We start from the raw sequence: 26,146 nt of genomic DNA on the forward strand, positions 1-26,146 counted from the left end.
TTGTGCCAAAATATTACCAAATTAGTTGGTTTGGATTGTATATTATATTCCTTTTTCTTTTAAGGAACTGATTATCGAATTTTGTATGTACTAAACTTCGTACATATTCAGTTGCAATTAATTTGAAAGTTTATTATTTTTTGGTATGCGTTTCGTAATATTTGACATAAGATATTTATGCATCGTACGAACTTAGAGACTAGTATTATATCAAAAGTACGAAACCTCTTAGTCAAATGATCTTTTTTACCCTTTAAAATAGATGTATTATTTGATTAAATTGTAATATAAGTTATTTTTCTAATATTTAGGACTTTTAAATCAACTAAATTTTTCTTTCCTTATTTAAACTAGGTAAGAACTCCTAATATTTAGGAATAGAAAATGAAAAATATTATACTTATATAAATTCTTTCTTTATATAAATTGTGTAGACGAACTATATAATTTAGTTATAATGAATTATCGTTTACTTGCTCTCTCAATAGATTTTAATGCATCGCGTTTTTGTATCAGCCATTATAATATTTATGCTCAAATAAATATAATAAACTTTTATTTAACCATTTAAAGGAATAATAACAAAATTAAGAACCTAATTCAGCAAAACTATACCAGACAGTGGCATGTAGTTGTTTAATTGTCGGGTAAAAAGCAGTAAATTTGAATAGTTGGGAAGAGTTTGTTTCTACTAGGGTTTTTGGTTGAGCTCTAGTCAAGTTGGCTTATAAGCACCTTTTAGCTTATTTATGCGTTTGGTAAATACCCAAAATGCTTATAAGTTAAAATTAGTCATAAGTCATAAGTTGATCAACATCAACTTATGAATTTTCAGCTTATAAGCATTTTTAGTTTGACCAAGACTTTTACTAGTTTATCCTTAATAATATTTTTAATTCACAAAATATTTTTTTCAAAATAAATTTTCTAGCTTTCTTTTCATTCCATATTCGTTGTTCATCCCTTTTGTTACAAAGAAACTTTTTAATTTATAGTTTGTTTTTAAGGATATTTTAGTCATTTAACAAAGAACAACTTATCATCACTTTTCTACCAAACACATTAATTGTTTATTATCAGTTTCAGCACAGCTATCCAAACATGTAAATACTTATTTAAAATATTAGTTTTAACACTTAAAAATGCCTTTCAACACTTCAAGTTTATAAGCAATTTACAATCAGATAATTCAAACGGGCTCTAAGTTTGTCTCTCTTCCTTCTTTATTTATGTCAGAAATGTCAAAAACAAATTGTATTTCCAACTTTTTGGCTATTTATTTTTATTTTGTTAAAATAAACTAAATCATTTTAAGTCTAAATCAAATAGCACTCAATTTAATGTAAATAAATGAATTATAGTTAGATTGTCGATAATTAAAAATATACTTTGAAGTACTTATCTTTAATCTAAGTAAACCTTTTATTGATCGAGTAATTTTCATGCACTAGGCAAATATTTAGTAAAATCTAACATAGTTTCGTAATAAAACTAACAGAGATTTGGTTTAAACTACCTTCACTTGGAGAGATATAGCTATATCAAGCATCACATTGTAATTTCTCAATCCATAATTAAAAAAAGGTCTTTTAATTATCTCAAGCATATATTTTGAATATTAGTTATGTTATTTTTAAAAATATATTTTCATCAAATCTGGCACAGCTTTTTAGCTATTTATTACGAAACTTTGTGGCTATTTATTTTTATTCTGTCAAAATAAAATAAATCATTTTAAGACTAAATCAAACAGCACTCAATTTGATGTAAGTAAATAAATTATACTACATATATAATTAGTTGAATTGTCTAATTAAAGTGTCACGACCCAAAATCTACTATAAGTCGTGATGGCGCCTAACGCCGTCGTCAGGCAAGCCAATAATGACTGATCAACTTAATTACTCAATTTATTACTTTTGAAATCATAATTCTTATTAAGGAAGGAGATTTACGCTTTTAAATCCACGTGAACGTACATAATTATTAGTTTATAAAAGAAATGAAAGGCGATAATGATATATAAAACCATAAGCATCAATTAGCATATCCCAAAATCCGGTATCACAAGTGCATAAGCATCTACTAAGGAGTACAATAATAATACAATATCTGTCTGGAATACAAGCTAGACAGCAGAATATAAATAACTCTGATGGAGACTCTGTATGCCGCGGGTAACATGGAATGCAACTCACCGTAAAGTCCCCGCAACAATCACGCCCTTGCGCCCAAAAGACCACCATATATATGCCTCCACAATAAGTGCAACAAATGTAGCATGAGTGTGTAAATCAACGCGTACCCAGTAAGTATCTAGCCTAACCCCGGAGAAGTAGTGACGAGGGGTCGACGCCAACACTTACTAGAGGTCCAATAAAAGCAGTATGCTAAATGCTAAACAGATATGAAGCACAACAGTAATAGTAGGATGAAACGGTAACCAGCATAATCTTTCAAAATTTCTTTTAACGATATAAACTTCTCAATCTCGTATCCTATCTCAATAGCTTGGAAAATATCCAGTGCCAATATCAAATGAATAAGAAATACCATATAAAATTCAAGGCATCAGTGGAAGGAAAAATCTCGTGAATATTCGGACTGCTAGCGATATAACGCACGATTATGGCGAGGTCGTACGGCCCGATCCCAGAAGGAATATGTTACTGCCGAGGCCAATTGCCCGATCCCATCATAACGTGTACACTGCCGAGGGTCGAGCGGTACGAACCATAGATGCGTCCATTATACTGCCGAGGCGAACGACCCGCTCCCATAAGAGTGTAGTACATGATCCTGCCGAGGCGTTCGGCCCGCTCCACAAGAAAGAAAAAAAAATTCAAATTACGAGGCACGTGCTTGCGATAAAGTATATGAACACAAAGTGAGTATAACCTTTACTGATTCTCAAATAAATTGCCAACAACTCAAGGTGATAAGGCTCAGCCTAATATATATGTAATTTCTAAATCAAGTTCAATTATAATTTTAATTTAATTAAGTCAGCAGAATGAGTTCAAATAATTTAATTATTACATGGTAAAGTCCTAAGTCTACCCGAACATAAATATGCTTTAGCCACGTACGGACTCTCGTCATCTCATGAGTACGCAGCACCCACAACTAATAGCACATAACAATTACATCACCTAAGAGTTAGTTTCCCCCTCACAAGGTTAGACAAGAGACTTACCTCGCTCCGAAGTTCCATAACCGGCTCCAATGCCTCTTTAACTTCTTGACTCAAAACTAAACGATCTGAAACTAGTCAAACAATGTGCAATTCAATCAAAATATACTCTAATACTTATAATTAATCAATTTATAACAATTCTCAACTCCTATCGAAAAGTCAAAAAAGTCAACCCTTGGGCCCACGTGCCCGGATTATAAAAATTTTCGAAAATAAACTTTACCCATGACGCCACGAACTCAAATGTATGATTTATTCCAATTTTTATGTCCAATTTCGTGGTCAAAATCCAAAAATACCAAATTCTAGGTTTTCTACTAAAATTCCATAATTTCTACTAATTTTTATGTTAAAATCCTTATAGAATCAATGTATTTAACTTACAATAGGTGGGAGTAACTTATCTCACAATTGATGATGAAACTCTCACCTCCAAGAGCTCCAAGAATCGCCCAACCAAATAAAAAATATGAGAGAAATGGGCTAAGTCTCTGATTAAAAGCACCCAACTGCCTAGCGACTTTCGCACTTGCGGACAAATTTTATCGCACCTACGAGCTCGCTTCTGCGAAGTGCACTACCCAACTGCTCCATCGCACCTGTGTCAGAAGGTCCACTTCCGCGCAAACGCATGTGCGAGCCACCATTGCGCTTCTACGCTTCCCATCGCTTCTGCATTGCCAGAGACCGCATATGCGATCACACAGGTGCGGGAATTGCTTCACACCTGCGGCCACTGCTTTGGCCCTTCTCCAGGCGCTTCAGCGACCAAGGCTTCGCATAAGCGATTGCACCAGCAACATAAATTCCAGCAGCTTCAACAAAGCTCAAATCGATCTGAACCTCGTCCGAAACTCACCTGAGCCACTCGGGGCCTTAACCAAATATACCAACGCATCTCAAAATACGATACGAACTCAGTCGAAACCTCAAATCACGCCAAATAATATCAAAACTATGAATCAACGGTTGAAACCTCTTTAGACTTTCAAACATTCAAACTTCGCCGAACACGTCCGAAATGACACTAAACTTTACGCACAAGTCATAAATCACAATACGAACTTTGAATCCTGACCGGACATCGATAACATCAAAATTCACTTCAAGTCAAACTTAACAAATTCTTAAACTTTTAAAATGCCAACTTTCCATAATAAGCGCTGAAATACTCTCGGACCACCCGATACTCAACCCGAATATACGTTCAAGTTCGAAATCATCATATGAACCTATTGGGACCTTCAAATTCTGATTCCGGGGTAGTTTACTCAAAAGTCAAACATTAGTCAATTCTTCCAGCTTAAAGTTGCCGAATCTAGAATTTTCCATCCGAATCAACTCTGAATTTCCCGAAATTTGATTCCGACCATACGTACAAGTCATAATACATGAAGTGAAGCTACTCGAGGCCTCGAACCGTCGAACGCCGCGCTAAAGCTCAAAACGACCTATCGGGTCGTTATATTCTCCCCCACTTAAACATATGTTCGCCCTTGAATGTGCCAAGAACTGATCAGGAGTTGTCCAAAATCACCTCGTGCACCTGCTCGTGCCACCACAACCCATGCGAGCACATTAGCTCGAGCCAAACTGAAGATCCTATATCCTTTAGCTAACAAGCTTTAGAACCAAATTCCAACATCCGAAAATTTTCACCAGACCCGATTCTAACATACGAACACCGCATCAATGACCACACACTGTACCAAACATGATCATGCTCCTCCGCTAAAATTACACCATGCACCACATAAGTCGTTTGACCATAATAGCATCACTTGACCACAATAGCTGAAGTTTCACGAATCCGATGCACGCAGTACACCTCATAACGTATATAAACTCTGTCCCAACTCTCGCAATACTTCCACGACGAAAAGGATGTGTAAAAACTCATAACCATCTGTCGAATCAACAAATCATGGAGTCTCTCCTCCTGACAAGAACTATTACCTCATTCTGAACTGAATAACAGTATTTGCTCTTTTAATGTACCCTACATAACTCTGATCGCACTGATCTCAGGTTCAATAATCTCGTCTCACCTAGCACAAGCTGCTCGGGCAATAAGCCACCTCAAACACCGTCTAAAATCTCATATAACGCCATTAAGCGCTAGCAAGCTATGACTTTAAAGATATTTTAGTTATTTTACAAAAGAACGACTTATCAACACTTTTCTACCAAATACATCAATTGCTTATTATCAGTTTCAGCACAGCTATCTAAACACGTAAATGCTTATTTAAAATATCAGTTTTAACACTTAAAAATGCCTTTCAACACTTCAAGTTTATCAGCAATTTACAATCAGCTAATCCAAACGGGCTCTAAGTCTGTCTCTCTTCCTTCTTTATTTATGTCAGAAATGTGAGAAAAAATCGTATTTCCAACTTTTTGGATATTTATTTTTATTCTGTTAAAATAAACTAAATCATTTTAAGTCTAAATCAAGTAGCACTCAATTTAATGTAAATAAATGAATTATAATTCGATTGTCGATAATTAAAATTATCCTTACTTATCTTAATGTAACTAAACCTTTTATTGATCGAGTAATTTTCATGCACTAGGCAAATATTTTGTAAAATCTGACATAATTTCTTAATAAACTTACATAGATTTGATTTAAACTACCTTCACTAGGAGAGATATAGCTATATCAAGCGTCACATTGTAATTTCTCAATCAATAATTAAAAAAAGGTCGTTTAATTATCTCAAGCATATATTTTGAATATTAGTTATGTTATTTTTAAAAATATACTTTCATCAAATCTGGTACAACTTTTTGGCTATTTATTACGAAACTTTGTGGCTATTTATTTTTATTCTATCAAAATAAATTAAATCATTTTAAGACTAAATCAAATAGCACTCAATTCGATGTAAATAAATAAATTATACTACATATATAATTAGTTGAATTGTCTATAATTAAAATCACTTTGAAGTAATTGCCTTAATCTAATTAAACCTTTTAGTGTGGGATAATGCTGAGTATGTTGTTATTATTATCTATAATTAAAAACATCCTTCGAAGTAATTATTTTAATTGAATTAAATCTTTTATTGTTCGAGTAATTTTCACGCACTAGCCAAATATTTTGTAAATTCTGACATAGTTTCGTAATAAAACTAACGTAGATTTGGTTTAAACTACCTTCACTAGGAGAGATATAGTTATATCAAGCATCACATTGTAATTTGTCAATCCATGATTTAAAAAAAGGTCTTTTAATTATCTCAAGCATATATTTTGAATACAAGTTATATTACTTTTAAGAATATATTGTCATCAAACTTGGTACACGCGCAACTAAGGGTGGCAAGTGGGTCGGGCTCGATTCTAAGTGGGCTTCGCGGGCCCGATCCTAAGTGGGTCGGTCCTATGCAGTCCCGGGCTTCGCGGGCTTATTGCTGGAACCGGCTCGGGACCGGGACCACGAACTAACGATCCCGGGTTAAGTGGGCCGGTCTTGGGCCTAAGCGGAGCCCAAACGGGCCCAACAGAAACTTTCTATTTTTTTTTATTTTTTATATTAGTTAGAGAAAAAAAATAGTAATAAAGATATATAAGTTATATTCGATTTATATACTATATATACATCTTAAAATATATATATACTATATTATATATATATAGTATACATCTTAAAATATACTATATATACATCTTAAGATATACTATATATACATAGTATACTAGATATACTAGATATATATATAGTATAGTATAGTAGATCTTAAGATATATATACATCTTAAGATGTATACTATCGAATATGACTTATAAACTATGTATATATATTATAGTATATATATAGTATATTATAGTATATATATACATCTTAAGATATATATATATATACACACACACACACACTATACTATATATACATAGTATATTCGATATACTCGATATACATATATATATATAAGCTTATATATATACTATACTATACTATACTATACTATATATACATCTTAAGATATATAAGCTATATTCGATTTATATACTATATATACATCTTAAGATATATATATATATATATACACACACTATACTATATATACATAGTTTATAAGTCATATTCGATAGTATACATATTAAGATATACTATATATACATCTTAAGATTTAAATATATACACACACTATACTATATATACAACTTAAGATATATAAGCTATATTCGATATATTCGATATATATATATATATATATATACTATACTATACTATACTATAATATATATACATCTTACTATATATAAGCTATATTCGATTTATATACTATATATACATCTTAAGATATACTATATATACATGTATATCTACTATACTATACTATATATATATCTAGTATATCTAGTATACTATGTATATATAGTATATCTTAAGATGTATATATCTAGTATATTATATATATTATAGTATAGTATAGTATATATATAAGCTTTTATATATATGTATATCGAATATAGCTTATATATCTTATGAGATGTATATATAGTATAGACTATAGTATAGTATAAATATAAGCTTATATATATATACTATACTATATTATACTATATATCGAATATAGCTTATATATCTTAAGTTGTATATATACTATACTATACTATACTATATATACATAGTATATAAGCCATATTCGATAGTATACATCTTAAGATATACTATATATACATGTATATCTACTATACTATACTATATATATCTAGTATATCTAGTATACTTAGTATATCTTAAGATGTATATATAGTATAGACTATAGTATAGTATAAATATAAGCTTATATATATATATATATGTATAGCTTAAGATATATAAAAAGACAAAAATACAAGATATATAAAAAGACAAAAATATTGTAAAGAGATATTCAAATCAATGTGAGAAAAAAGACTAGTATACTATATGTATAGCTTAAGATATATAAAAAGATATATAAAAAGACTAGTATACTATATGTATAGCTTAAGATATATAAAAAGACAAAAATATTGTAAAGAGATATTCAAATCAATGCGTTATATTTTTATTATAGCATTAAAAATCATGGCAATATCTTTCTTAGTCTTCCTCCCCCTATGGAATGAGCACAACAAGGTGCTAATACCACCATTGAGAAGAAAAAGAAACTAATCAAGATGTGCCAAAATACAAGTTACATATTAATTTACATGGTATCTCTTACAAATTTCATAAATCATTCAAGGTCCGGAGGAATTTCCGTTGGTGGTGGCGGAAATGAAGCTTGGTCATCACCGCTTCCGGGCGAAGCATCATCCTCCGCAAGTTCTGCTAGCATTTCTTCGTAAACTTCGTCTACCTCTGGTTGTGATTCAGCAAGTCCAAAATTTATTCTTTCCGAACGGATCCAATCTTTGAAAAGTACTGATTTTTCCAAGCTCTCCCTCATAGACGCTCTATAATCACCGAGTTGAAGTCTTGCTTGACTGAAAACGCTCTCTGATGCCACTGTTGAAGCTTGAATAGTTAAAATATCTCGGGCCATCCTTGAAAGAATCGGAAAGTGTTTTTCTTTGTCCTTCCACCATTCCAAAATATTAAAGGAGCCGTCGGGATTCACTTCCTCAATTCCCTGTGACAAATAAACTTCAAGCTCATTTAGTTGTGAAAAATCACTAGTACTAGAACCTTGAGAACCCCTGAACCCTGCCCAAGCACTAAGTACTCTTACTCCCGTAGTTCTTTTAGATGATTGAGAAATAGAAGAAGAAGGAGTTGGAACATTTGGTCTAGCATGATCTAATGCAACTTGATAAGCATTATAAATAGTTTGAACATTTATTTTAATTGAGGCTATTGCGTTCGGAAGTTTAGACAACTCCTCATCTTCAAGTGCTAAACCATTATAAACAGTTTCATACCAAAATTGAGGACCTCCTAATTTCATAGTAGGATTTAACAATGCAGCAATACCATAAATAGGGGGAATAGGAAAAAAATATTTTTTAAACTTTTTCTCATGGAATCAATAGCAAGTTGATAAATTTCCCCACCCTTTGAAAAATGATCAAACAAATTTGCAAGTTCTGCAATATAAACTAAACAGTTAGAAATAGTAAGATAATATTGCCCAGAAAATTCATTTGTAGCAATATGGAATTTTTCTAAAAAATCTACAAGCATTTTAACATTAGCCCAATCCGCATTTGTAAGGTGCTCATAATCATCACTTACATGAGCATTAAACGTTGAGTTTATGGGGTTTCTATATTCATATGCAACAACTAAACTTTCGTACATGTAATTCCATCTAGTTGGACTAGGTTTAGGAACCTTTCTTTCTCTTAGGCCAAATTCATCGCATCTTTTAAAATATTCTCTAAGTCTACTTCTACGGTTTGAATAAAAAAACCAATTAAGAGCCATTTTAACCTTTTCAATTTCAACATTTAAAATTCGCATACCATCACCCACAATTAAATGGTAAATATGACAAATACATCTAACATGAAAAATGTTACTAAATACAGGACTTAGTGTGGTGGTAAGCAAGGCTACAACATTTGTGTTACTAGTAGCATTATCCATTGAAACTGACATTATTTTATCACTAATGCAAAAATATCTACAAATATCCGCAATTGTGATAGAAATAAATTGCCCTGTGTGACGTGAATTAATTATTCTATAAGCAATAATGCGCTTTTGCATTATCCAATGCTTATCAATCCAATGACTAGTAACAGTAAGGTAATTACAGTCATTACCACTTCTACCAATATCAGTTGTAATAGCAAGACGACAATTTATATAAGTAAATAAATAGCGCAAATATTGTTCATATTCATGTTTATATTTATAAATATCACTCTTTACGGTTGTGCGAGGAAAACCTTTATAAGTACGATTATAAACTTTTCTAATATAATGCACAAAGTGGGGGTTAGAAGAAAAACTATAGGGTAAGCACATAATAGCAACCATTTTTGCCAATTCTTCCCAATCTTTTTTTGGATCATAATATAAAATACCACCGGTAACAGTGTTAATTCCCGGTTGAAATTGATTTGACCCGGTACTAAGGTCAGCCTGACTAGGTGCACTTGTCCCCTCAGCCAAAGCTTTCATATGAAAATATCTAGCTTTATCTTGAGGGTGTAGCAATATGTGTCTAGTCAAACTTCCACCCCCCCCCCCCCCCCGACTTCCAACATATTGAAAAACTAACTCTTTGCCACAAGTTTTACACTTAGCCCTATTTTTTTCTCTTAGTTGAGTAAAAAATTACCAAACAAGAGATGTTTCTGCCCGTTTAGAAGGTTGTCTAGAAAAAGTAGGGGCACTAATAGGAGGGTCAGACGGGGGATCATCTGGATTATTATTAGTTGGGTTAACTTCAGGAGCATGACTAGTGGGTGTATCGTCATCCGGTTGCGTTTCATCAAAATCTATTTTTTCATCATCATTTTCATCAATAGTTGGATTACCATAAAGAGCATTCATATGTTCATGGTTTAATTGTTCACCGGGTGCAATATTATGGCATAATTGACTCTCGGTAAATTGTAATAAACTATTATCGCTATCAAGAATAGGAGGTGTAGGACGGGTAACAGGTTTGGGTCGGGGAGCCGGGGGAAGTGGAGGAGGAATAGATTGGCCACTAGATTCACCACTCTTCGATTTTTTCTTTTTTTTACTAAACATATTTTTTAAGGAATAAGCCATCTTAATTAATCAAGCAAAGTAAATAAAACAAACAAAATTATAATATTAAAACTTAAGAGTTGGAACGAGTTTACCGAATTGACGAACAACTTGTTGGAAATTGATTATCGTTGAAAACTTCAATTCACCAACTTCACAATTGTTTCACAAATTGTAACAATAAAGTAAGCAATAGTAGCAATTATAGAAGTAAATTAGAGAGAGATTATGATAGATTGATGATTTTGTAAGAAAAAATGAAATAATGATGGGGTATTTATAGTTGAAAATAGGAAAAAAGTGTAATTATAAAAAGTTTGAGATTAAAACAAAGTTGGGGGAGAGGGGGGGTTAAATGGCTATTTTATAAATAGCCAACGACTATTTTTGACAGCCCAACGGCTATTTTTTTTATTTTAAAAAAAGCCGTTGGGACCGTTTGGCCCACTAAGGGACCGGGCCCTGACGGGCCAAACGATCCCGGGCCTGACGGGCCCAAATCATAGGACCGGCCCACGAGACCGGACCAAGCCCGCTAAAACCGGACCAAACGGTCCTGGCCCGTTTAACCGTTTGGCCCGCGGTCCCGGGCCTGGACCGGCCCACTTGCCAGCCTTACGCGCAACCCTCGTACTATAAACTAGGAATTGCTTTGCGCATTAGGGAAAGCGCGTACCCTTACACTATCGAATATAGATTTCATGTAGACAAAAACGTCATTTAATTATTTTTCTAAGATTTAGGACTTTAAGGTCAACTAAAACTTTGCTTATTAAAACTTTCTTATTTGAAATATTAAATAGAAAGTCCTAATATTTAGAATATTAAAATTAATTAAAATTTAAATTATATAAACTAAATAATTTATTTATAATATTTTTCTTTAACATACGCTAGGAACATGCATATTTGAATTTAGTAGAGCAACTTCAAAGTTCCATTCAAGAAATATTTTTCTCCCAAATTAGATATATAAACTATTGTATATGCGCAAATTTTGTATAATTATTTTCTTAATTATAATTCTGTCATTAAAAATGTAATTCACGTTTTAACTTTTTTTTTTAAAAAGATTATTCATTCATTAACTTGAGGAACACGTGCAAAACGCGTGTACTAAAACTAGTTAAGTACAAAACAAATGAGGTACTCTTGCACCCATTACCAGGGGTAGATCTACCCATGAGTCCATGACTATGAGAGCAGAAGGAATTTCCCGCAGCATAGAGCATACCTAACTTAATATCACAAAATTTTGCATAATCAAACTTATTATCACAATTTCACCAATATTTTTCTTTCACTGTTCTCTCTCTCTCTCTATACTGTTTTAAGAAAATATTATTTACTTAAACATTTAGTAAATAATTAGACATATTCAAGGATACTCCTCGTAAATTGGCGTCTTCGCCACTGACTCCCCTTCCCCTTCCCTTAAAAGACTACCTCTTGCAACCCCAAAAATTCTGATTATACACAACTCTGCTATTGCGTCTCAAATCACAAATTATTTAATTATGACCAGCTACATGATTTTTCTAAAGGTTATGGTCAGATAACTTTAATTTTTAGTAGCTTAACTTTGCATAGATTTGATTTACCCATCTACAATCCTCCAGCATTATAATCCTTCTAAATCACCTCATAACAATACAATACAAAATCTCATGTCCCTTAATTCACATTATTATAATTCCATCAGAGAGAGCGCAAAGGAGCAAAATGACAACTTCCAATCCGTAAAGTGCATCTTTAGGTTTTGCATACACTGAGTTCAAAAGGTGGACCTCTTTTCTGGTTTCATCACCTCCTTAATAGTATCATAGTAACTGTCTAACTGAGAAGTTCCAACGTCAGATAATCTTTTCAAGTGAAGAATATATACAAATCTTGTATCTAGCAGCTTCGACCACAGAGAAATGGAATAAGTACCTAGATCCACCCCGTTAAACCATATTTCTCAGCAACGTTGTACATTACTAGCTTGTCCCAAGCATGACCAAATAGACGCTCTCCTCCAATGGAGAACGTAAGAGCCCAAGTTGAGAGAAGAACAGCAAACACCGCGAAACTAATTGCTGACCTGACAACATCTACAAATCATAGATTTCAAAACCTCAATGTTAGAAAAAGTGCTTGCAGGCCAAGTTAAAACAGTAACTCATAACAGTCAACACCATGAAACCAATTGCTGACCTAACATTTACAAGTCAAACATTCTAACCTCAGCGATTGAGAACTGTAATATGCGTATTGAAGTTCCCCAAGCACGTGATAAGCCTAGTCATATGAGTATATTTTTCTAACAATTGCATGACTTGTCAGAAAGTCTTAGATCATTATTAATTGTCAAAACAAGGACTTCTACTGGAATTCCTGATTAAAAACTGCTCACCTGCCCAGCACCTGACACTTAAGGCGAGCTTTGAAAACTGAGAGAGAGAGAGAGAATTGGATGGAAAATGAGTCGAGAAAGTGTTTTTTTTTTTTAATTCAGAGTGAACAAGGAAAAAGCTCATAGTATTTAGACAAGAAGACCACCAAAACCAACTGAAACATAGGAGTTATCATAGCAAGTGCTGGAGATCCCTAGCGGAAGCATCCAAACCTCAACAGTCATTTCCACTTGAACTGGCCCTCCACTATGAATAGGGAGTGGCCAAAAAACATCCCTTTTAAGGTTAATCCTTGATAGCGGCTAATTACGACAAGTAACAGCCATATGGATCTCTTCTAAAGTTGTTAAAGCACTGCATCTAAATTATATATAGAGCATTGCTTTTGCACACAGGATGCTGGAACGTCCATTTACATTTATATGCATAAGCATATAGCTTGATTGATGAAGTGATATTTCTAGTGGTCAATAACAGGACAAGAAACATGATTATATGGGCTCGGGCATCTAAAGGTGATATCCAGTCAAGATGGGGGGTTAGCAAACATGGTGCTTCTTTTTCAGGGTTTTGGGATTTAGTAGGATTTTCTTACGTTTTTATTAAGTTTCCAAGTCCTGTTAAAGAAAATTACTGTTGTCAAAATGCAAGGGTAACTATACATTACCTAAGTTGCTCGAACTCGGGTGCGGGTGTCCGATACGGGTGCAGATCTAGAGGTCGGATCCTTCATGATCTAAATTTTAAGATTCGTGAGTGCGGATACGGGTGCGGGGATTCGTCTAAAAATAATTCAAATATCTAAAAGTAGAGTTATAAAGTAATATCTAAATTATGAGACATTATCGGGAAAACTTGAAAGGTATTCTAAGAAGGAAAAAATATTGATCAAGAGCAGAATCCGAAAAGGAGATATAAGGAAAAGGAATATATACAAGGTATTTCGTTTTCTTCAATTTCACCCTAACTTTTGTTTTGATTTCAAAAATCATTGTATCTGTCCCGAATTTCTCCGTTGATTTTGGTCAAAGTACCCAAATCAATTGACCAAATCCGGTACGGATCCCACACCCACGTCGTATCGACACGGGTGCGGCACTGAAAGTGAAGAGTCCGAGCAACTCAGCACATTACTGTCAAATTGGCCGTTTTTCATCCAAAAATTAGCACCTTTATATAAAGTCCTAGATATCAGCTTAACTTTAACAATGTGGAGATATTAATTGCATTCAACACCTGTATAATCTATCATCCATCTAAAGTCAAAGAAAGGCTACTATATATGCTTTTTAGACCAAGGGGAGTTAATAGTTGTTAAATGCACATTTGCACAATAAAAGATCTTGAGTTACAAAACGGACATGACACTTCTGGGAAAAAAATTAGACTTTATTCTTTCGAGTATTATGTCACCACAGTCCATTCCTTATTTGCATTTGCATTGGAGATAGGTTGATGACATGGCATATCCACCACTTCTAATAGTGGAAGAATCAAAAAGAATATCCCTATCCACCTCCCGTACAGTTAACTCTTAGGATCAAAAGAAGCACTAAATACTAGGACCGACAACAAGGTAACTGTCATCTTCTTTTCCTTTTGGTAAGAGTGGCCCTGAGCCAGCTTGCGAAAGTAACTGTCATCTCTTACCATCTCATTCCTCTAAACTACATGGATTTTAAACACCTACGGGTCGTTTGGTTGGTCTTCTAAAAGAGTTAATCCATGTATAACCATGTATAAAATCCAGTATAATCCGTATAAAATCTTGCACAACTTATACAATGTTTGGTAAGATTTTACTCCTCCTTAAAAATAATAATAATACTCGCATAAAATATTGAGGGAATCTATGTATAATCTTATGCCGGGTAGAACGTGGAATAATAATACGTGTATTATTATTACATTGATTAAACTAGTAAATGACAAAATTACCCCCAATGAAGGAATGAGAATTTCAGCTCGCCATTCTTTCACTTATTTGGTTTATGAGAATTTCAGAAACAAAATTGGATATAGGAAGATCTTTTATTTTCCCATCCTATATCTTTGTTTCTGCATTTTCCCGGCAAGGAATTAAGGAATGAGAATTTGACAGGTAATTCAAAGTGTTGTCAGATGAATTCTCATAGGACAAACATTTGATATTGAAATTCATGGAAGCCGGTCATGGGCTTCAATGGGATTCTTGATGCCTGGTGGAACACTCACCATAATGTGTATTAGTTTTTGATAAAATAATTAATCCTTGTATAGTAATCCCTGCATAACTAATACCCGCATAATTAATCCAAGCTTAACAAATAACCGCATAACTAATCCCCGCATAATTAATACCCGCATAACTAATCCATGCATAACTTATCTTTGAACCAAACCACCCCTTAGGATTCTCAATGTTGTTCTCAATAGTGTATGCCAGGCAACCAACATTTAAAGAACTGCAAAGAAGGCTCTCATGTTTCACATAAAATAAATGCATCCCCTTTAGAAAATATACTGATAATCAAATAACTCTTTGAGGTACAACAAGCTGCTTTCCCCATGTATCCCACATACATAAAGCCGTCTGTCAACTTATCACACACTTAATCCCAGAAATATTTGTTTTGGTAAGTGTAACTTTTGTTCATAATACCGGCATAAAGGAATGCTGGGGAAGTTACAACCCGGATGATGCATTCATTACAACTTGTGTAATGAGCTAATAAAGTCACTTAACCCCAAAATAAATTATTTCTTATCTGCAATTCAATCCAAGCTTTCTCAAACATGCTATATTTAACTAATCTATTTTATATTTCTCATAAAAGTAATTATAATTTTTAAAAACGTTTCGCATACACTGATAAGTTAAGCACCAGTTACCAGTGTTTTGCTTCTCAAACGTGTGCTGTGAGAGCTGCCTAACCATCCTAGGGACTGATATGATACAGCTTATAACATCTGGAAAATGCTTCTTGATCCAACTAAATATAATTCGTTTACATGGAAAACATGACAATCTTAGGAGAATATTGGGGTATATAACATCTGGAAAATGTTCTATCATCCAACAAAACATAGTACAGATACAGCTGTAAAAGTCTCTACATTTTAAACAAAGAAGTCAACTCTAAAATATGAATTGCATTTGGTTTGTGTTTCTTGAATATCAAGTGCTTAATGGTCATCACTCTTAACATTGACTTCATCGCCAAAGAAATTGATTTTAAGTTTCTAGAGCTTAACCAATTGTTACTCTTAACCCCTTTTCAGCAACCCCACCCCCTGCCCGCGAACCTTATAGGTTGTCAACTTCTCACCCTGTTCAACAAGCTTCCTAAATCTATTGAGCTATAGGCGTTTAACTCAAATTTGGACCATCTCAGCATCTATTGCCTCAATAATGCATTTCAACAAGTACCATATCAACACAACGCTATCACATATCCACCACACCAGACTATTGGACAACTAGCCAAACTGTTTCTCAATAGAAATTACCATTCATGAGTTCATTTTCTCAGATAATACTAATCTGAGAACAAAGTAAAAAATTCGATAAAACTTGCAATTCAAGCCACAAAAATAGAAGCAGGAATTAACAGAACATGAAAAGATTCAAATTGTGATCCGGACGGGGTAAGATTTGTCTATCTCAGCACTGATCCACACGACTATCAGTTCAAGCTTAGCAAACGCAAAACAAAACAAAAATGTGTTTCGTTTCAGTAACTTAATGCCGAAGCTGGCCAAATTAGTCCCTTCCCCTCCAAAAGCAAATAGTACACACAGCTCATAAGAACCTAGCTCATCTTAACCCAATACTTTAATGTGGAGCATAGATAAAAACCCGTCAAAATTTCAACGAATATTATATTTGAACTCATAATTTTATTACTAGTAAAATGAGTTAAGTACTAAGAACCTTAAAAGTTGAACCCATCAAGTTTAATTCATGGATTCGCCTATGAGTACACACTCATCAAAACAGTGAAAGCAAATAATTTCTCTTTCTGTCCCAATTAATTTGGCAAATTTTACTTGCAAAGTCAAACAATGTTTCTCTAACTACATTGTTTCAGACATTTTTCAAATTCTTTTTACCTATGAATTTGATCTACAGAACTTTTTAAGTATTTTTGGAATATGTAAATTTTGTTTGAACACCACCTAAGAAATCATGTCCTATTTCACAAAATTAGATGTGTTGGCCCTTATACTCGTAAACCCTTTCATTCTTTTCGGAACAGAACAAGTACAATTCACGAACTAAAGCAGCTAGAAAACGGTTACTCCAATGGGTTTCTGGAAAAGAGTTTAAGTTCTGTGCATGGACAGTCGGTGTAAAAAACATTTACAGAATAAGATCGCTTTAAAAGGCAATTGCAAGCAACTATATTCACTAACGTTGATGGATAACCTAGAATAAATGATAAGTAACCTATTATAACCGGTTAAATCACAGTGTAGCAAATCCATTACACTGTCAATAAATATAACTTAAATCCAAAAATAAAATAAAATTACGCAGTGTTCCTCAATCACATAGAGTTCATAATCGATAAGTCAACTGGGACTTACAGCGACGGAGCTCGGGTTGATAATGGGAGTTGGGCCGACGAAGGACAGGCCAAAAGTAGAAGCAATTGACAGCCCAAAGCCAAGGGAGGAGTAAAAACCCAAAGTTGAAGAATCTACGCGCGTAATCGACGGAATCTTGCTCTGTTAAACCCAGTGGTCCGTCGACCGTCGGCCAGTCAACTCTTAGCGGATTGCGGTGGCTGGCGACGGAGGCGTTCATACTGATTGCAGCAGAGGGGGCGGTGGAGATGATGTTATGAGTAGGATTAGAGGGAGTCGCCTCCATTTTCTGATCGGAAAAGTTGTACTCCGATCCTTAACCGATGGAAATGATTTTGTGTGTGTGTGTGTGTGTGATGGAATGATTTTGTGTAAATGTGCATAAGTTTTAGGATCAATAAAATAAAGAAATAAAATAAAAAGAGGAAAGAAAAATACACAATTAAGTGGGTCTTTTGCTATAACTAAGTTTTGGCTTTTCTACCCATTTGGTAACATACAAATGATTATAAGTTAAAATCAGTCATAAGTTGGTCATACTCGACTAAACTTTTCACCTTATAAACACTTTTAATTAGACCAAAAAATTTACTAGTTTATCCTTAATAATATTTTTTAATTTATAAAATATTTTTTCCAAAATAATTTTTTTAATTTTCTCTTCATTCCATATCCGTTGTTTATCGTTTTCTCTACAAAAAAAACTTCTTAATTCATAATCTTTTGTAAAAGAAATTAAGGGTATTTTAGTCTTTTTAACAAGATAACAACTTATCAATATTTTTCTACCAAACATATCAACTGCTTATTATCAGTTTCAGCACGTCTATCCAAACACGTAAATGCTTATTTAAAAAATTAGTTTCAATACTTTTAAATATTTTTCAGCACTTCAAGCTTATCAGCTATTTACAATCAGCTAATCCAAACGGGCTCTAAGTGAGTGAAAAATCATCATCAATTACAGTATAACTAATGATAAATGTGAATTGTTAACTTTTCTTCTTCTTTTTTTCACCATGAATCATTTACTTACAAAGAATGATAAGACTGCTAGGGGTCGTTTGGTAGAGTGTATAAAAATAATGTTGAATACGGTGTATGTAATGCTAGTATTTGTTATGCTGATATATTTCTTATCCATTGTTTGGTTTGATTTATTAAATCATTGTACAATTTCTAAAATAATTATTTATTTACAAAAATACCCTAATAACCAGTCCATCATTTTATCTTTTAAAAAACATATATTATGAATATTTTTATATGAAAAAGATTTTAAAAAAATTATTTGATTTGTCTATCTATATTGTAGTATAGAACTGAATATTTATTTATAAAAAATAAAATATGCTACGTATTTATTTATTTACTAGGGATATAACTCTATTTCCAACTTTCTTTGATTATTTTAAACTTGTATTAATATAATAAAATATTTTAATCAAGCTTAAATTTTGAAGGATAATTTTATCTTTAACTAGGCTAATGCATGCATTAAAACCCATTGCATTGTTAATGCCATAATTTCTTATGCATTAGTTATGCATAAGATAATAACAAATTGAGGGGTCGTTTGATAGGAGGTATTAGAAAAAATAATGCAAGCATTAGCTTTGTGCATTACTAATACCTTGTTTGGTATATTTTTTCAACTTTTATATAACTAATACTTGCATTAGTTATACATCATACTTGGTATTAGCCTATGTATAAGTAATGCATAGAAAATCATGGCATTAGTAATACCAAGACTATTAATGCATGCATTAGTATGGTTAAACACAAAATTATCCTTAAAATCCCTTAAAGCTAGAGAATATGGAAGGCATTTTTGTAAACAACTATTTTTCTTAAAAATTATGCAATGCATTATAATTTTTAATACACCACACCAAACAGTTTATAAGAAATAATATCTGCATAACTAATGCTTGCATTACTAACCCATGCATTACTAATCTCTGCATTAATAATACACCTTATTACGCACTATTCTTATACACACTACCAAACGACCCCCGAGTGTATAATTAATGTTTGCATAACTAATGTATAGATTCAAAAAGTGTACCAAATAAGGTATTATTAATAAACAAAGCTAATGCATCTTACCACCCCTAGTGTAGTATAAGATTAAACTACACATCTGTATAAAGTGTTTGTTTTTTTAGCATAATAAACTTATATAAATTTATTAAGTAAAATTTTAGAGAGATTCTCTTAAATTTGGCTTTAATAATACTGATCTCTCTCATTAAGATATTAGGCTTACCTTTTTTATTCTAATTTATTTATAGTATTTATTATTAATATTAAAAAATTACAGTATAAGAAAATCGTCCTTTAAAATATAAATTTTTATTTTAATTAATTCTATAAGCAAGGAGGTTGAGAACTAAAGCTTAAATCTATAGGAATTGATTAAACAATTTCTCTATAAAGAAAAGATTAATACCTTCTCCATCGTACCTACATATATAGAAGAAAAAATAATAATGGCATGGTTTGATTTGGGTCAATTTTTTCCTAAACATATATCAAACCAATTAAGTTGATTTTCAAATATTGATATCAAATCAAACCGATTAAGTACTTATATCCACCGGTGTTTTAAAAGGTATTTTCGGGGCGAGCCTAAGGGGAAGGCGCATAAAAAATGCCCCGAAGCGATGATGTGGGGCGAAAGTCTCAAGAGGCATATGACCAGCAATTCAGGGCGTACACTCAGGCGTTTAAGGCGTATTTTTGTAGTGAGGCGTAAGCTCTAGAGGCTTTTTCAAATTAAAATAAAATTTGTTGAATAAGTCCTTTATATAATACCCAAATTCTCAAATGTCAGTTTGTAATTACTCAAAAGTTTTAAAAAGGAACTGAAATATTAAATTTAAAAGTCAAGACCTTTTTTATTGATTGAAGCTCTAATTTATGGTCTTTCTCAATTCTTTATCTTGTCCGCTAGTCTGCTACTATCTCCCAAAAGCAACGAATAGTCAATTTTTCTTTTTGTAAACACAAAGAGAACTCCATTCTCCTTCATAGCAGCAAGTTCAAAGCTTAAAGTTCAAATTGCAGGTTAGTCATCCTTTTTGTTCTTTCATGTAGAAAAAATTATTCTTTTCGACTCAAGTTACTTGTGCTTATAAGTAGCGTATAATAGATTGTTTTGACTATTTTTTTGTGGGGATGGAGCACATCTATATATATATTTCACATATTTATAATTTTCTTAAAATTTTTATACCATTTTACCTATTTATAAATATTTAATGTAATTATATTATTTATAAAATATTAAAAATTAAATACCCATGGGGCTTATGCCCCGTGCCTCGGGGCTCACGCCTCACTGAGGCATATTTAAAATGCCTCACCTTACACCCACGCTGTTTAAAACACTAATATCCACTATCAACTTCCATTTAACTTAAGTATTACCAATTAAGTACTCTTATCCATTATCAAATACAACACAACAAAAATCGACTTTAAGAAAATTATGACCTTGATGTTATGCATATTTTCATATATTTTGATATTGTTTGCTCTACATTTTATTCGCTTTTTAATTATATTTTATATTGTATATGTCCAACTTAGCTTGAGTATTGAGCTTTAGACTTACTTGGGTGTTAATTGATAATGTATGTATATTGGACAGTGAATATGAAAGTTTGGAGAAAAAAGAATGAATTTTCAATTCGAGATCTTGGAGAGAGTTGGGGAGGTTGCTCATAGGCTTGCATTGTCTCCTAGCCTAGTAGGGGTACATCCGGAATTTTATGTTTTTATGCTTCAGAAGTATCATGAGGACATGTCACATGTTCTAGACTTCAGCATGGTCCAACTTTATGATAATTTGACCTATAAGGAGGAGTTGGTGGCTAAACTAGCAGGTTCAAGAGTTGAGATCCAAGAGTTTTCCTTCTATGAAAGTGCAATGGAGAGGTCAGCTAATTGAGGAGTCTACGTGGGAGTCCGAGTCTGATATGCGGAATAGATATCCCCACCTTTTTACCAGTCTAGGTATTTTTCTATGTCTGTTCAAGGACGAACGTTTCTTTTAGAGGCAGAGAATGTGACGACCGATAGGTCGTATTGAGTACTAGCCTTTATTTTCTCCGAGAACTCTCATAGATTCATTTGATATTATATGACTTGCGTACGTGATCCATGTCATTTTTTCGAAAAAAATTTACGTGAAATTTCAAAGAAAATATGATTCTTGACTTTAAAAGCAACTAGAGTTCACCATGGTCAATGTTTGTGGTAAACGACCTCATATTGTATTTTGACAATTCTGATAGGTTCGTATGATATTTTTAGACTTGTACACACGTTTAGTTAGGGTCCGGGGTGACCCGAGTGCGTTTCAGTGCATTATGTGTAAGATTGTGAAAAATGAGTTTTTAAGTTGAAATCTTGAGTTATGATAATCGATTCTTATTATTTGATATTATTTTGATGCTTTGAGGTAGCGAGCGAGTTTATATTATGTTATTAAACTTGTGTGCATGTTCGGATTGGATATCGAGGGACTCGGGGGAGTTTCAGATTAATTTCGGACCATATTTGGACTTGTTGAGTTGCTGGTTTTCTGCTGGTATATCAGTACTTTGAGATAGCGAAGCCACTACCGAGATCACAAAAATGAACTGTGGGGCTGGGGATGGTTGTTCTACGTGAACGCGAGGGTAGGCTCGCGAATGCAAAGGCTGGGGTGGGTGGGTGGGTATGACCTTTGCGAATGCGGCAGACCACACGCAAACGCGTAGTGTTGGGGGAAAGTTTGGGGAAGGCAGGTGGTCCTTCATCGCGAAGGTGACACATGGGAAACGAATGTAGAGAATTGGCGGGGAAATGCCTTCGCGAATGTGATGAAGACCTCACGAACAAGAAGTCCAACTGGTCTGTGTACTCCGCGGATGCGGCAGGTGCTTCGCGAACACGATGAACATCTGATGCGTAGTTAAATAAAAGATCAAAGTTGGGAATTCATTGTTTTTATTATTTTTGAAACCTAGAGCTCGGACTAGTGAGGTTTTTGAAGAGATTTCACCTCAACTTCATTGGTAAGTGCTTTTCAACTAATTTTGATATATTTTCATAATCATCTATTGATTTTTAACCTTAAATTAAGTGATTTCAAAGTAGAAATTAGAGGTTTTGGTTAGAATTTAGGAATTAGAAAAAATTTAGATTTAGACCTCGAATTCTGGTCGATTTTCAAAACAAATCACATAACCGGGCTCGAGGGTGAATGGATAATTGGAATTTGGTCCGAATCTCAATTTTTGACTAAGCGAGCCTGGGTTTGACTTTTGTTAACCTTTTCAATTTAGTTAAAGATTGAACCTTTTTCACTTGTGGGTAGTTTGTTGTAACGACTCGGTTGGTTGTTTTGAGTATTATAGCCTCGTTCCCCTATTTATTGCTTATTCTGTGTTTATATGTTATTATGTGACTTGTTGAGGTCGTTGGTTTGGTTCCGGGGATATTTCTGAATGAATCAGGACACTTAGTCCCAAGGTTGGAAGCCTAATTTGAAAATTTAACCGGATGTTGACTTATATGTAAATGGTCCCGGAATAGAGTTTTGATGGTTCTGATAGATCGGTATGATGATTTTGGACTTAGGAGTGTGTCCGGATATTGATTTGGAGGCACGTACGTAATTTTGGCGTGAATTGGCGAAAGTTGGAAACATTGAAGTTTGGAGAGTTGAGAAGTTTTACTGAGAGTTGACTTTGTAGTTACTAGGCTAGGATTTTGGTTCCGGAAGTTGGAATAGGTTCGTTGTGTCATTTATGACTTGTGTGCAAAATTTGAGGTCAATCGGAGTTGGTTTGGTATGTTTCGGCATTAGTTTTGGAAGTTATAAGGTCATTAGGCTTTGATGCGCGGTTCATGGTTTTAGTATTGTTTGATGTGATTTGAGGCTTAGAGTGAGTTCGTATGATGTTTTAAGACTTGTTGGTATATTTGGTTGAGGTCTTGGGGGCTCGGGTAGAATTTGGAGGATTAACATATTGAAATTTGATTTAGAAGAATTGCTGAGGTTGTTGTCATGAATGTTGCTGGTTTCCTTGTACGCGATCACGAGGGGAAGTTTGCGATTGTGAAGAGTTGATTGGGTGACTCGGAAAAATGTGTTCTATGAGATCGCGAGAAAAGGTCTACGATCGCGGAGCTTTGGCATTTTATGAATTGCGAACGCGTGAGCTGGGTTGTGTCCGCGAAGAAGGAAGGAGGAGGCTGGGAAGTCCACGTGTTTTGTTCTTCGCGATCGCGTGAAGGTGTCCGCGATCATGTAGGTTGATGATCCAGTGCATCGCGTTCACAATGGTTTGTTCGCGTTCACGAAGAGTACTTTAAGGGCAGTATAAATTTTGTTCTTCGCGATCGCGAGGCACTTTCCGCGATCACCAAGAGGATATCATTGGGCAGATTATATATTTTCAAAAAATGAGGATTAGAGTATTATTTCACATTTTAACTTTGGGAGCTCGGATTGAAGTGATTCTTGGAAGAATTTTCAAGGAATTGATTTGGGGTAAGTGATTCTAACTCGGATTCGGTTAATATACATGAATCTATCATTGTTTTTACCTTTTAATTAGTGTTTTGGGATGGAAAAATTGGGAAAAATTGTAGAAACTTTATAAGCTTTAATTTGGGGATTTGAAGGTCGAGTTGACATCGGAATTAAGTAATTTTGGTATGGTTGGACTCATGGTTGAACGTGTGTTCGGATTTTGTTAATTTTTTGGGATTCTGAGACGTGAGCCCCGGGTTGACTTTTTGACTTTTGCTAAATAACCTAGCTTTATCATATGGAGTTGATTCCTCTAGCTTGTGTTGATTGTATTGAGTTGTTTGCGGCTATATTCGAGTCGTTTAGAGGCTGATTCACGAGGAAAAGGCTTATGGGAGTAGGAATTTGCGCGGTTTGAGGTAAGTAACACTTATAAACTTGGTTCTGAGGGTATGAATTCCCGAAGTATGTGCTATGTGGTTGGTGTTGAGGTGGCGCACATGCTAATTGACAGGCGTGTGGGCGTGCACCATGATATTGTGATGTTGTTGATTCCGTGGAACTATGTAGTTAACAAATCTTGATATCATTCATATACTCTCTTTGTGTTAGAGGAGTTGAGCTGCGATTCATGTTAGAAAGCATGCTTAGGCTATATGCTGGTACTGTTGAGACCCACATGTGTCGTTTCGTTGTAGAATTATTTGCTTAATTTGCAATCATATACTCAGCCATATCTATCCTTTGCATATCATTTCTCAGTCTCTGTTGCCATTATTGTTACATCATATAATCATTGATTGGACTGATTGTCATGGCTTTTTGTGAGTCCGAGAGACTGGAGAGATTGATGACTGAGTGAGACCCATGGCCTGATTGTGAGTGATATTTATGGGATCAGGATGTACGCCATAACAAAATTTATTGATTCATGCCATAATTGGCTTATATTAGCGCTTGGGCAGGATCTGCCCATTCAGAGTCTGACATACCAGCAGTGAGTGCAGGTACCTACTGAGAGCGAGTGTCAAGTGATTGAGAGTACTGAGAGGACTAAGTGACTTGGAGGACTGAGTGGCTGGGATGACTAAGTGATTGAGCGTGCTCAGAGAGAATAAATACTCCGAGAATACGCATATGACTTTATCACTGTGTTGCATTACACTTTGCATGCATAATTGACATGTGGATATAGTGATGTATCATCCCTCATATCATTCATAAATGGAATATTTTATGCTTGTTGAACTTAAACTGTTAAACTTTAAAGCATGTCTATATTTCTGTACTGTTAGAATTTGTATTTGAACTGTACCTGTCTGAGCTCGTCATTGCTTTCAGCCCAAGATTAGACTCGTTACTTATTGAGTACATTGAGTCGGTTGTACTCATACTATACTCCACACTTCATGTGCAGATCCAGGTACTTCTGGGCACTGCGGTTACTAGCTTTGGAGCCTTATTTTTTTGGAGACTATTGAGGTAGTTGCCTTAGCGTCTGCGGACCTCTACTCTCCTTCTTTCCAGTTTATTTGTACTGTTCTATCTTCCTAAACAATTGTTTTTAACAGTCAAACTATGTTGTCATTTAGATGCTCATGTACTCAGTGACACCCAAATTCTGGGGGATTTTTTATTGAGTCGCGATATTTTCTTTCATTATTTATAAGGTTTTTACTATTAAGCTTATTTCATTATATTTTCAATTTAAAGATGCGTGGTTATTTGTTATTATCGGCTTGCCTAGTATTGCGATAGAC

At 33.9% G+C, this 26,146-nt stretch overlaps 1 protein-coding gene across 1 annotated transcript; it reads right to left on the minus strand.

Annotated features, from left to right (window-relative positions):
* Positions 1–12,622: 12,622 nt before the first annotated feature.
* On the minus strand, positions 12,623–18,226 carry LOC107826899 (putative gamma-secretase subunit PEN-2). Its single transcript, XM_016653945.2, has 2 exons — positions 17,852–18,226; positions 12,623–12,979 (listed from the first exon to the last, which is right to left on the minus strand). The coding sequence occupies exons 1-2, from the start codon at positions 18,135–18,137 to the stop codon at positions 12,819–12,821; spliced, it is 447 nt and encodes a 148-aa protein (XP_016509431.2). The 5' UTR covers positions 18,138–18,226; the 3' UTR covers positions 12,623–12,818.
* Positions 18,227–26,146: the final 7,920 nt, after the last annotated feature.

Source organism: Nicotiana tabacum, chromosome 17 (genome assembly GCF_000715075.1).
Source record: "Nicotiana tabacum cultivar K326 chromosome 17, ASM71507v2, whole genome shotgun sequence".
In the NCBI taxonomy this organism is placed as follows: domain Eukaryota; kingdom Viridiplantae; phylum Streptophyta; class Magnoliopsida; order Solanales; family Solanaceae; genus Nicotiana; species Nicotiana tabacum.

Bases quoted from the DNA above. Each gene is read 5' to 3' on its own strand.
- LOC107826899 (XM_016653945.2), bottom strand. From the start codon at position 18,137: ATGGAGGCGACTCCCTCTAATCCTACTCATAACATCATCTCCACCGCC. The intron at 12,980-17,851 runs GTAAGTCCCAGT...TATGATTTGTAG, and splicing joins TCAACCCGAGCTCCGTCGCT to ATGTTGTCAGGTCAGCAATT.